The sequence below is a fragment of the Pristis pectinata genome, chromosome 6, assembly GCF_009764475.1.
Source record: "Pristis pectinata isolate sPriPec2 chromosome 6, sPriPec2.1.pri, whole genome shotgun sequence".
NCBI classification, from domain to species: Eukaryota; Metazoa; Chordata; class Chondrichthyes; order Rhinopristiformes; family Pristidae; genus Pristis; species Pristis pectinata.
The window spans coordinates 77127806-77141280 of record NC_067410.1 but is presented as its reverse complement, the minus strand read 5'-3'; the positions used below and the strand labels follow the sequence as shown (position 1 = coordinate 77141280).

The following is a 13475-nucleotide window of genomic DNA, read 5'->3' as shown; positions in this document are numbered from 1 at the left end:
ATAGGGAGTGGGACAAAGAGAAAAACACAGAATGAAAGCTTGATAATTTTCTCCTTCGTATAGATCTGATTATTTTAGGAACTGGTGTTTTGGAAATAAATAGAACATATTTGAGAGAGACAGAATGGGAAGGTTAAGGTGCAGAGGGAGAGAGAAGGACACAATTTTGAAAAAGAGAAAAAGCAATGGGGTTTGGAAGCAGAGGGTTGAAAAAGAAATGGGGTTGAGAGGTTAAAGGGTTTTAAGAGAGACAAGAGGATTGAGCCACTGAAACAGAGGCATAATTGATAATGCTCACTTTAGCATTTTAGGACGTTATTACTCACATGCGCTCAATCAGTTTGGTATTTCCCTCCAGTCAGACTCAACATAATTAAGGATGCAAGCCTAGTTTACACTGCAATTATGTGTTCTCATCAGCAAATCCATGTGGCCAATGGAATAGCTGTAGGGGTACAGTCAACTTTTAGTATGTGTGCCATTACGATCAACTCTCAGCCAGTTGAGATTTACAAATTGTGCCTCGTCAAAAATCACCACAGATGGATTCAAAGCAATGCAATTATACCCAATTTGGGGTATAGCAGTGGCTTAAATCATGATGTTCACAAATCTCTGTCCTTCTACTGTATAGGTTTTTTTTAGTTTCTGAGGGGAGAGTTTCTGAGGTTTCAGTTTTCATAGAGAAAGAGAGAGGGGAGAGAAAAAGGGAGTATTTTATGACAAGGGGAATAAAGAGGAAAGGTGGAGTTGACCAAGGAACTGAGAGGGAGAATTTGACAAAGAACAGGTTGAGAACAACAACTGGGCATAGTCACTAAAAGAGAGAAAGACAAACAGTATTAGATTAGTCATGCTTGTTCTTTGAGTACCTACAAGTACTGTTTGGGTACTAAAGTGGTATCTATAGTGTAAGTGCAAGAAGCCATTTAGAGGATGCTTGAAAATTATTGCGAGGTAAAATCAGGCAAAGCTCTAAGATATTTTAAAATATGTGGATTGGAAACTGAAAAGGTAATTGAAACCTTAGTGTGGAGGCAGAAAATATGTAGTTCTAAATGAACATCCATCTTCAGAGAATAAAAAGGAATGGCACTGATATTAATGTTAAGGAAGAAAAATGTGTAGCATTGGAAATAAACAATTCCTGAAAGAGTGAGGGAAGGATGTTGGTGCATTTGTTTAGTATGTAGTAGTTGTGGTTGAGCAACTGCCAGTGTGTTCAAAGTATGGCTAATGTGTATGAGGCAAGTATGGATGTTAGCTGGGAATCAAGCTTGGTAGAGACTGTGTATAGGTGAATGATGGAGGTGGGGTGAATTGAATACTGTCTGAGGTTGGTCATGCAGTTGTTGGAATATGGCAGCTGAGGATCCATTCACTAGCTTTATCCACGCATGTGAAGTCATTGAAGTTCCTTGACTGCAGAGCTATTGGGAAAGAGCAGGATAATGGGATTGAAACACCAGCCTACAAGGTGCCGACATGGCCCCAATGGGTTGAAGGCTTCCTTTGGTTCTATAAAGATTTAATTATGATAATTGCAACGTGAATCAAAGTTACTGAGCTTGACTCCTGACACTAGCTGATTTCAAAGCTATCTGCTCCCACTGCTCTCTGGGTGTGTATTTGGCAGGCCCTTGGCCCTCTGTGAAACAAAACATCTTTCTCCCTTTCCCTCTCCTCCACCTTCAGTATCCAAAAAAGCATCTAACTTACTCACTTGAAAAAGCAGAAGATACTGTAACAACTCAGCAGGTTGAGCAGTAATTATGGATAGAGAACAGAGATAACATTTCAGGTAATAAATTTTCATCAGAATTAGTCAAGATTAGCAACTGTTTCTCACTCCACTGACATTGCCTGACTTGCTGAATGTTTCCAACATTTTCTGTTTTTATTTCACTTGCTCCAATTGCTCCAATATTGCTTGCTCCAATATTGCACCATCCCCAAGATAGTTTTAAATGTAAGATGCCTACCAGGACCTACTACAGCCATTGTGCACCTCCTCTTTAAGAAGTGCTGCCTAAGCGGTGCTACCTGGTCATATCTATCAGAAGTCATTCAATTTATTAGCCCATTACATGTTTAGCACGGTGAGGGTCACATTCATTATAATTAACATGTAGCATAAAATTTGGAATGCTTCTTTGCAACTCCTTTTACTGGTTTTATTATTTGGTTGCAGTTCTCCAAGTGCTTAAGCTCTGAAATTATTAATATATAAATGTTTTTTTTTTAACTTATTCATTCATGCAGTGTCTGTATTGCTAGCAGACCCAAGACTTTATCACAAACTGTAATTGTTCCAGATATGGTGGTGGTGAACTGCTGCAGACAAATATGGTCAAGGTTTCTCTTAGTCCTATTTGTAGGGAATTAGAGGATTTTGATATATCAGTGTAAAAGTGGATATATATTTCAAAGTTAGGGTGATGTCTGTCCAGAACTGGAAATTTGATCACACAAGGTGTGTTCCTATGCACCTTGTCGGTGCATCTGTTAATTCAATTTCATGTAAGATTACTGGAAGCCCCTTTCTTATCTTCGAGATTGATATTGTAATTGCAAGAATAATATCCATTTCTACAGGTGCAAAGTTACCGTAATTGTCACAAATTATTGTTAGAAGATTACAGAATAACTGGTGTAGAAAATTCTGCACTCAGTTTAAGACTAAAATTTAGCTTGTAACATGGCAATTTCCTTTATTTATAATTATGTGTACATAAATACAGAAGATCTATTTCTTGAGCATTGTTTTACCTATTTGCAATTTTCTTTGTAGGGTACTGCGTATTCACAAACACGTTGTTCCTTGTGAAAGCACATCAGCAAAATTAGATCTTGAATATCTGCATTCGAAAAAAAAATGCAGATAATGATCCCAGTCTGACCTTTACAAGAGTGACTGGAACCACAAAAAATTTCAATATTAAACGTTGAACTGGTCATTTTTTAATTAGTTACAGTGTTATTACACACACACACACACACAATGCTATTAAAAGTATAGTTAAAATAAAACTTTAGGGGTACAAGGAAGGACTGTGGTAAACAGTGTGATAAATACAGTATTGCTAGGAATTATGCTATCCCTTATCTAGCTGCTTTATGTGCTGCATGAGTTAAAATAGTGTGTAAAACTTTTCGCTGATTTACATTGTTTCAGAGAACTTTCATCTTGGAACTTTGCGTATATGATTTGTTAACCATTGTTGCAATTTACTTCCATTAAACTACTTCTTTAAATTTTGCTTTTCTTTCTGCCATTTAGACAACAACACCTGATGAGGTGAGTTTGCTATGTCTGAAAGTACAATTTCTTTGCTTTGTCTCATATTATTTCATGACTCAGTGGTTAAATGTATTATTCTCACTTCTTTGATTTCCTTTCATTTACACCTTAGCAGCATTTTAGAAGAATTTATATTTCAGGATTCTAAAAATAAGCAGAATTTTAGAAGATTTACATCATGATTTTTAGATTATAAAAATACTCCTTTGCTGGAACCTGACACTACAAACCCAAACAGCATTTTTATATATGGAAAAATATGTATGTTTGCATGTAATTAAAAAATAAATTGCCAGACCTTTATGAATTATTTTGTTTTTGGCTCTCTTTTCCTCATAGGCATCAAAGCTACGTTCTGAACAATAATTATTTGGAAGGGCAATACAAATATTAATTCAATTCAAGCAATATTAGTTGATGCTCTCTCCATAACTGCATTCTCCGTTGAACCACAAATAAGATCTCACAAAGAAATAATGGTAGAAATTTGTCTTTAGTCATGAGTGCTAAATAAGATGCCTTTTGTATTTCCCTCCCACTGTTTAGTTCCACTTATTTCAATAGAACCGATAATTGGGAGGCAAGGACAACAGACAGCTTATATTGTTGCACCGGTTTTGTGCCGTTGACCAAAAATGAAATGCAACTCAACATTTTAACATGCTGAGAAAGGAGTAGATAATTTATGCGTATTTCAACACATTTCAGTATCCACTTCAACAGATGGCTCTGTTGTCCATTTAAGTCATGTCTTTAACTATTAAAATATCAGAAACTGGGCATTGTTTTAAAAATGTATGGGGAATATTTGAGATAATTCCACAGAATTTTTATTATTGAAGTTTATGCTTTAATGCCCACATGTTTACTCTTCCTGGTATAAATTTATAATTTCACACATCAAAAAAAATTAATTTTTGTACAAAGGGGAAAGTTTTCGACAAACTGAAATATTCACCAATATTAGTGTTTACATGATTCCTTAAAGATATTAGTCTGGAATGAAAGTTGATCGTGATCACCATGCATGCTGCCTGGAAATGATTACAAGGCAGTAATCTAATTTAGCAGTTCATGTGAAACTGTAAACCATGAAAGTATGCTTAGGCAGTCATCTGAATCGTAACATTAGTTTTACAGCCTTAAAGTCACTCCCAAATATCTATATATTTTATAATGTATATAGTGCTTCATATTTACATACATAATTTATAACACTTTTGTTCTGTATTCTGCTGCTAACAACTTAGATCCTGTGATGGGACGAAGAAGTTGTTTATTGCAAATTTAACGGTATTATCGGTTATTCCAGAATAAGGGCAAAGGTGTAGGCAGTCTGAAATAATTCCAGCGTTTTAATATTATGTATTCTTCCCTCTCCTGAAAATAATCTGGGTGCAAATGGTCTTGCATGGTGGCACAAATCAAGCAGAAGTAAATTTTCAACCCACCTTTTGCTTTTTTATAATTGACTCAGTGAGAAACATTCAGAAATAAAACAGGCCAAGGATTTGTTGGTATTCATATTACACATCTGCTCAAGACTTAGTTCATCCCATTGTCTTTATTGCATGGCTACTAGCAGACTTACAATGTCTTGTGTAAATGTTCATTGTCTATATGTGAGGCTAGGTATTCAGTGGTGCATATAGTTTCATAGCTGAGTGAACTTTTTCTTTTAACCTACATTCTCAAAAGCATTCTTCTTAGCAGGAACTGCTTGATAATTCTCAGCTGTTTTTGACTGAATGTTTTTTCCATCCCTAGTTAAAGAAATCTGAAGCCAGTTGTAACACCCCAACTATTACACAGCTTGGATCCCTAGCTGAGCACAAATATGATCAATAATTGTGATTATTTATAATCAAATATGTGATCTCCATTTGTAACATATAGGCCCAGATTTTGTGGTGAAACTATCACCATTTGCGAATATTACCTGAAAGTAAGTAAAAGCAACAGCACTTCTGTACGTGTAAGCTGCTGCCAGCAGTTCATTGCTGGGCAATTAACTTTTCATTGGGGTTCAATGTGGGAGTGGGATAAAATACCCATTATTTATGTTTTGCACTCACCACTCAATAATACAGCAAGTCAGAGGGAACACAAATGGTCTTTTCTTGGTTTCAATGGAAGAGAACAGTTGTAAGAATTCAATTAAGTTACTTTAAAAAGATTTTTAGATTTTTTTTATTTTAAAATACTCTTATTAATCTTTCTAATGAATTATAAATTTAGATATTTTAAAATGTTGAAAGATGTATAAAAATGTTGGGAAGTCTGTTAGGGTGTTTAAACTTTTTTTGAGTGTTAAAAACTTTTTTTTGTTTTTGAATACTTCAACATGTCTCATTCAGGATGGGACATTCTTTGGAAGCTCAGGCAAAATCAAAGGGCATGGCTTAGCTGGCCATCAAAGTTAGTGTCTCCTTTTTGTTGTTTTATCTGCTCCATGTGATCCCATTATGGCATGGAAGGCCCTTTTTCTACACAAGACCTTGCACATGGTTCCCGCAGAGAAGATAACTCTGTATTCTTTTTGGTATGAGACTGGCAAGCCACAGAGCTTACTTCTGACTGTAAAATTCAGGCTATATTTTGTTTGGTTCCTTCTTGTATAGGTTATGGTACATGTTGGTAAAGTAGTGATGCTAGCATGCTAAAATTGTAAAATGGAAGTGAGATGGCATTGCACAATTGTATGCTGATCGACAACAAAATAATCATACTGTGTAAGCTTTCTTCCAACTGTTTATGATCTCTTTTGTATCACTGAGCATTTGACTTCAGGGATAAGGAAGAAAAAGTTTTTTTTGTTCAAGAAGCTCTTAGATAGGCACATGAATGTTAGGGAAATTGTAGGATATGGACATTGTGTAGGTAGAAGGGATTAGTTTGGTTGAGCATTTTATAACCAGTGTAATTGGTTTGGCACAACATTGTGGGCCGAAGGGCCTGTTCCTGTGCTGTACTGTTCTATGTTCTATTGCTTTCCTAAGCCTTCTGATGACATTAGATAACACCAAAAAAAGAAGCCGAAATGTTGTTTACTTGCTTATCAGTCTTTACAGTAAGTAATAGCGATGGATTTTAAAGTCACTGATACAATACTTATTTTTAAAAGGAGGCCCATTCGCATTGAATGTGGCTGTAATTGATGCATGCAGAGGCTGCTGTGCAGTAATCAAGGTTTAAATTTTGACTATTGAATCAATTAGTAGAAAATGGCCAGCTGTTCAATTCTGTCAGTTATGGAATCATAGAAAATTTATGACATAGGTCCATTGTCTCCATGTTAGTCAAAACAGAATTTGCAGCCTAATCCCAGTTTTACAGCACTAGATTACAGCACCATACAACAGTCCTACAGTTCTTTAATTCCACATCTAAGCAGTTTCTAAATGTGATGAACATTTGTGCCTCTACCATGTTTCAGGTAGTGAGTTCCAGACCCTTCCCAATCACTGGGTGAAAAAAATATTTCTCATCGCCTCTTTAATCTTTCTACCATTTACTTTAAATCTATGTCCCCTTGTTTTTGACCCCTCTACTAAGGAAAGTAATTCCTTCCTACTTACTCTATCCAGGACTCTCATAATTGTATGCACATCAATTAAATCTCCCCTCAGTTTTTGCTGATCCAAAGAAAGCAGCTCCAGCCTGTTCAATATTCCCTCAAGTTTTCCATTCCTGGTAATTTTCTCGTAAATTTCCTCTGCACCTTCTGATGCAATAATATCTTTCCTGTATTGTAGTGACCAGAAATGTACAGAGTACTGAAGCCATGTTTTAGCCTGGTCTATTGAGGGACAGGCCCAATTGCAATAATACTAGCAGGCTACAGGCCCCAAAATGGCAAGCACCCCAGACCCTACAACTAAACTCCAAGGAGCTACCAGAACTGGACCAGCATAGTAACAATTACTCTGGAAAAAAAGTCCAGCAGGATGGTAGGTCCTGTTCCTGACCACCAAATAAGTTAGGATCTCACGGTACCACCTGGCAAAAGTAAGTGGATAGTATGCGGTAATCATTACCTTGCAGTTGTCCATCAAAATTGCATTTGTGTTCTATTTTTGCATGTTATTTGCATATTAATAGTGCCCCTTTGAGACTGGAAATGACATAAGAGGTAGGATGGAGGAGGTTATGTCATCTTTAGGCCAATGTCACCCTATTTATATTGGTCAGCCCAAATTAAAAGCAGCCTTGGTGATTATCTTTGTTTTTCATAAGTCTGCAGACTCAAACCAATGACAAATGAACAGGCTGTACAAAGGGTTGATAAAGTGGTCTGCCAGATGACCACCCAATAATGATAAAGATTCTCTCACTGAATACTTAATTATTATTAATAACTTTAACTGCAGTTCGTTCATTTATGGTTACATTAATTGTGTATATTGAACTGGCTAATTATATTCCTGTGAAATTAAATACTGGGAAAATGATAAATGAGCAAATGTATTTTGATTTGTTTACATTCAACTACATTGTAAATAACTCACAAATACTGCAACCGTTTTACGCCTGTCTCTCCTTCATCCAAATAAAACATAATGATAAATAATAAGGAGAAATACACAACCTGTCATTATTCTTCTTCTTTTTATATCAGCAGCACTCCATTTTTGGAGTTCTATCCACTCTAAAATGGGATACTAATAATTTCAAACTGTCGTATGCAGACAGAATAATAGACCCCCATCTGACAGAGACGCCAGCATAATGAGTTTTATGTGCTTGTTAATTATGTTTTTTTTGGTTTGTTTATTTGACCAAAATGTCAGCATTAACTATATTTCTTGGATGTAGCTAATAGATCCACAGTAAAGCTAGATTTTTTTATGAAGATTGTATCAGTGGTTACTGAGAAAATTAGTTAACTGACAGAATAACTCCAGTAATCATTACCCAGTCCCTAGCTGTTGAAAACTTAATGTAGCTGGTTTTCTGAAGGAACCTTTGTGCATTCTGTGCTTTGCAGTGTTGTTGATGACCCTTGAAAACTGAAGAATTTTTTTTGAAAGATTGTGCCAGAAACTATTATTTTCCTGTTAATCTGCCACATGTAAATACTGTAATTTTAATGCATGTTAAGCAACTGCTGTCTGGAAGATTTTACAGGGAATTTGATTCTGAAGTAAAATAAGGCTCCTGGGACAGAAATCAAATCAAATAAAATTAAAACTTCATTGGCCCTGTTTATCAAAATGTTCAGTCTGTGAAATTAATTTCTTAACATTTGAGATGCTAGCATTGATAGTTTAAATCAAATCACATAGTCAGTTTTAATATCTAAAGTGCCCTGGTTTTGGGCACAGATAGAGTGTACTGGACTGTGAAAAGAGTGCGTTCTCAGTCTCCTATCAAGTTCCAAACAGGAAAGGAAAAGATAAGTGATACTTCAACCAAAGTAGACTGCAACTTCATTACTGGATGCTGCTGTTTTTTGTGACCGATTTTATGCCAACCCTGCACAGTACCTAGGAAACTGGTGAAAAGGGGCCTCAGTATCAGGCAGGAGGCCTTTTAAATACCCACAGTTATTAAGGATAAATATTGAGACTTAGTTTTAATTTTAATAAGTACACTGAAGTTACAATATATAATTGGACTGCAACAGACATAATTAGTGAAGATTTCCCATTTATGTAGACATGGGAAAAATAAGAGTAATTCTTAATAAATATTTTTAAGGATTTGTCCCAATACCTATAATTGCAGGATCTTGTTGCAACTTTGATACAGTATTGTTGCAGCAAAATATCAGTGAAAGTTGCTTAAGACCTGAAGCCATCTGTATTTTTTTAAATACAGTGGTATTGCCCTTTTAACAAAAAGAAAACAAAACAGTAGAACTAAAATCTGTTCTGATCAACCATAAAATAGGATCAGGTTGGATCATGGTCAAAAACATTGGTATAGTTTTATTATATACTTTATTATTTAACTAAAAGTGGAAAAAATATAAAATCTTTGATTTATTTGCTATTTTAATATATGGATAAATGCAGCCATCTCGCCATTTGATTTCATAAGGTGTCAGTAGCAAAGTATGGTTATAAATATATGTATAAATATTTTGTAAATATTTTCAGTTTATAATAAAAAGGTCATGGATAGAATGTTGAATACTTCATAGATTTAGTGCTGTAAAGCAAAAATATAGGTGCATGATGTGGCTTTTGCCAGCTTCTCTAGAAATTCAACATGTTTAGCTGAAGTGTGGATGAGCAATGGAAAGCCCTTTACGTGTGTTAATCTGCAAATGCTAAGTTATTTGTTGACAGCATGTGGAGTGATAGTAATGCTACAGCTGATGTTATTATCCTTAGTCTAGAGAGGAAAAAATTGTTACAGATCATTCTCTTGGTTGCAAACCAATGACCCATGATTGAACATTCATTTTGTGGCCATTGCTTGAACCTAAGAAATAAAAGCATTCTGTCCACCATTCACTAAAAATGGCTGATCTTTTAACTCAGCACTACTTTCCTGTACTAACCCCACATCCCTTGATTCCCTTACTATCCAAAAATCAATCAACCTCTTTTTTTAACATCCTCAGCCACAGAGCCTCCACAGAGTAAAGAATGCCAAAGATTCACTAGTCCCCAAGTGAAGAAATTTCTTCTCATCTCAATTCTGAGTAGCTGACCACTTACCTTGAGACTATGACACCTGGTTCTAGACACCACAGCCAGAGCGAGTGTCATTCTTGTACTTTTGTCAAACCTCATTCATTCTTCTAAACTCAGGAATGAAGGCCCAATCTGCTTAATCTTTCCTCACAGGACAGAACACCAATGCCCAGGAATAACCCTGCAGTATTGCATGCAGTTGTGGTTTCATTATTTAATGACGGATATTCTTGCCTTGGAGATATTGCAGAGAAGATTCACTAGATTGATTAGTGTGATCAAAGATGAAAGACTGAGCAGATTAGGATGTACTTAGCAGTACAGATGATATAATTGAGATATACAAAATTCTCTGGATAAATAAGTGCAGTGAGGATATTTTCCCTGGTGGAGGAATCTAGAACTAGGGAATATAGTAACAGCATAAGGGGACTATATTTAAGAGTGTGATGCAAAGCTACTTCTGCTCTTAAAAGGTTATGAAGGATGAATGTGCAAGTTATTAAGCATATTCAGGACTGAGTTCCAGGGTTATAGGAATCAGTCTGGAAAGTAGAGTTGAGGCCAATGATCAGCCAGGATCTGGAGACACAAGAAACTGCAGGTGTTGTAATCTGGAGCAAAAGAACAAACAGCTCTCTGCTCTTGCAAAAACAAACTCTGATCTGCTCTCCCCTCCTCCACTGCACCTGCCTATCACTATCTCTTACCTGCATCTACCTATCACCACCTTGTGCCCACCCCACCTCCCCTCTTTTGTCCACCTATCACTGCTCTGCTTTTCCCTCCTATATATTGGGCTTCCCCTTTTCCTATCTTCAGTCCTGAAGAAGGGTCCTGACCCGAAACGTTGACTGCCTGCTTTTCTCCATGGATGCTACCTGGGCTGCTGAGTTGCTCCAGCATCGTAGTGTTTTTCATCTAGATTCCAGCATCTGCAGTCCTTTGTTTCTCTAAACTGCTGGAGGAACTCAGCGGATCAGGCAGCATCTGTGGAGGCAAAGGGATGGTTGGCATTTTTGGGTCAAGATCCTGCATCAGTCACAATCTTACTGAATGGTGGACTAGGGACAACAGTCTGTATGGCCTTCTCTTGTTCCTATTGCACTGAGGCATAGCAGTAACTGCTGTTACTTGACAGCTCCAGGGGCCTGACCTTGGGTGCTGTTTTTGCAGAGTTTGCCTATTCTCTTCCTGAATGGCTGCATTTTTCCAGGTTCTCCCCACATCCCAAAGAACAAGTGGTAGTTTATTGACTACAGTAAATTACCCCTTAATGTGAGTTTATGGCAGAAAGCATCAAAGGGAGTTTATGGACATGTGATGGGTTTGGGAAAATTAGGAGATGGGGAATGGGACTAATGGGAATGCTCCCATGGGAGACGGCTTGGAACTGATGGGCTAAATGACCACCTTCTGGGTTGTTATCAGTAAGAGATTTTTTTAAGGTCTTATGTTCTTGAATCCCAATATTCTTTTGCCTGTTTGTATTTGTACATTAGATTTTAGTGTGGTCATGGAAATTCTTTCGCTTCTCCACTTTTCTAGGACTTTCACTAAAAGATATAGTGATTTGTCTTTGTGAGATTCCAGGTTTGAAATGAATAAGCCTTTCTGTGCCCTTTTTCAGGTATAAGATGGGTGCAATGAGAAGTGTTTGTGCTCAATTTGTATTGGTTTAAGCCATACTACTAAATCTGTGAGGCCACCTGACCTGCTGAGTATTTACAGCATTTTGTTTTACATTTACTCTGTAAAGCCCTGTTCAAGAAGTTGTAAGCTGCAATAAGATCGCCACTGTTTTTCTTAAAATCGAGAGAATATAGTCCAAGTCTGCTTTACCTTTCCTTATAGTACAAACACACAAACCCAAGAATAAAGCTGGTGAAGCTTCATTGAATTCCTCTGAAGGTGGGGTAACTATACTTGTACACAGTACCCCAGATATGGTTTCTCACAGCCTCTATATAATTGCAGTTGGATATCTTTACTCTTGGATTCAAATCCTTTTAGCAATAAAGGCCAATTTACCATTAAATACCACATTGAGCTATGTTGTCATCTTTCCCTCGATAGAACACCTGCTGGCATTCACGGTCAAGACACATCCTTTGATAAGGTACCATGGCAAGTCCTTGAGACTATGAACAGATTCTTTCCCCTCCACCCCCCAGAAGGTACACCAGGATGGACATTACAAGCCAGCTATTTCCCAGCCACTGTTGGGTACTAACATTTAATGAGAGCTGTGGAGAGATACAAAACTTTTTTATTAAACTTCTCTATTATCATGCTTTAATTTCCGTGCTAAAGTCTAAACTTGCATGGTTTACAATGAGTTAGTTATTGAATACTTGTAGGATGAACATTTTTTGGGCTCTCCCTTTAACTGGGCATGGACATCTAACATAATTGGATTTCATTGCCATATATATTGTCATTCAATCATCCAGTTGGCAAAGGGATGAACTTGCATGATGATAATAAAAATGAAATGTACAAATCTAATATAGGATTAAAAAGCTAATGTAACTTAAAACTACAACCCCATACATTTTCATTGTACTTGTACTAAACCTATTGGTATTTTTCTTTCCACAAACAGGAACAAACAATGTGGTCATGCCTTGCCGCCATGGCAATTGCACACAAAGACCTTATGACAGCAGAGGTGGCTTACGCAGCAATTGGTGAGGTATGTGAATAAACTTCATGTTTTTAAAGTTGTATGTTTATAATTAATCTGTGTGTGTGTGTGTGTGTGTGTGTGTCTTTTTTTCTTTATTACATTCTTAGAAGCTTTCCTCAAATCTTATATCGACTGTTTAATGCCATTCTAAAATGGTTTTAAGGTTCTAAAGCCATTCTAAAGTTTGGCCATCACCTCAGATCTTTTTTTCACAACTCATAAAAAACTGTTCAGCAAATCATGACTGGTAACCCTGTTCTCATCTCTTTCCCACCTATAAGTTTCTTCCTACTGCTCAGATTTACCCATTGGACATGCCTTCTTTTTGTTTGTAATCTCAGTTTGAATATCTCCTCCTCAAAACTTCCTTTATCTAATGCAAAAGCCTGGTGTCTGTTGTCATTATGATATATACTAAGGGTCAGTAGACTAACGTATCCTGAAGGTTGAAAGCTATTTAGCCAGTCTAAATTATAATCCCTTCTAACAAGAGAATATTAATCAGTTCTGGAAGGATTAAAGCTCCAATTTCCAGTTCTCTGAAGCTGCAGTCACACAAATTATGGGCAGAGGCAATGCTGAAGAAGTTGGAAGCCTGTTCCTAAGTTAGAGAATGTGAACAATTTTTCCATTCCCTTTTTTTTTCCAAGTCTCATTCCTTCATTGTCTGTCTGTATCATGACATGCAGGTGAATTAACATGGTAAATTAATGAACTAATATTAAGCTTCATTTGACATACTTTTGTTTCTTCCTTTCTCTGATTTGGATTTGAGAGTAGAAAGCTAAGGTAAAAGAAAAATCCTTGGTGATGGTACACCAGAACTCAACTTTAGCTTGCA

The 13475-nt window shown here is 36.6% G+C and overlaps 1 protein-coding gene across 3 annotated transcripts in view; it reads left to right on the top strand.

The window, feature by feature from the left end:
• Positions 1 to 13475, top strand: part of ift80 (intraflagellar transport 80 homolog (Chlamydomonas)) — a 166881-nt gene that overhangs the window by 141803 nt on the left and 11603 nt on the right. For 2 of the 3 annotated variants that reach the window (XM_052017969.1, XM_052017970.1), the window contains exons 17-18: positions 3281 to 3298; positions 12551 to 12640. In XM_052017969.1, the coding sequence (XP_051873929.1) occupies positions 3281 to 3298; positions 12551 to 12640 (108 nt within the window). The remainder of the gene's footprint in view (positions 1 to 3280; positions 3299 to 12550; positions 12641 to 13475) is intronic. The other variant, XM_052017971.1, reaches the window with a different exon arrangement.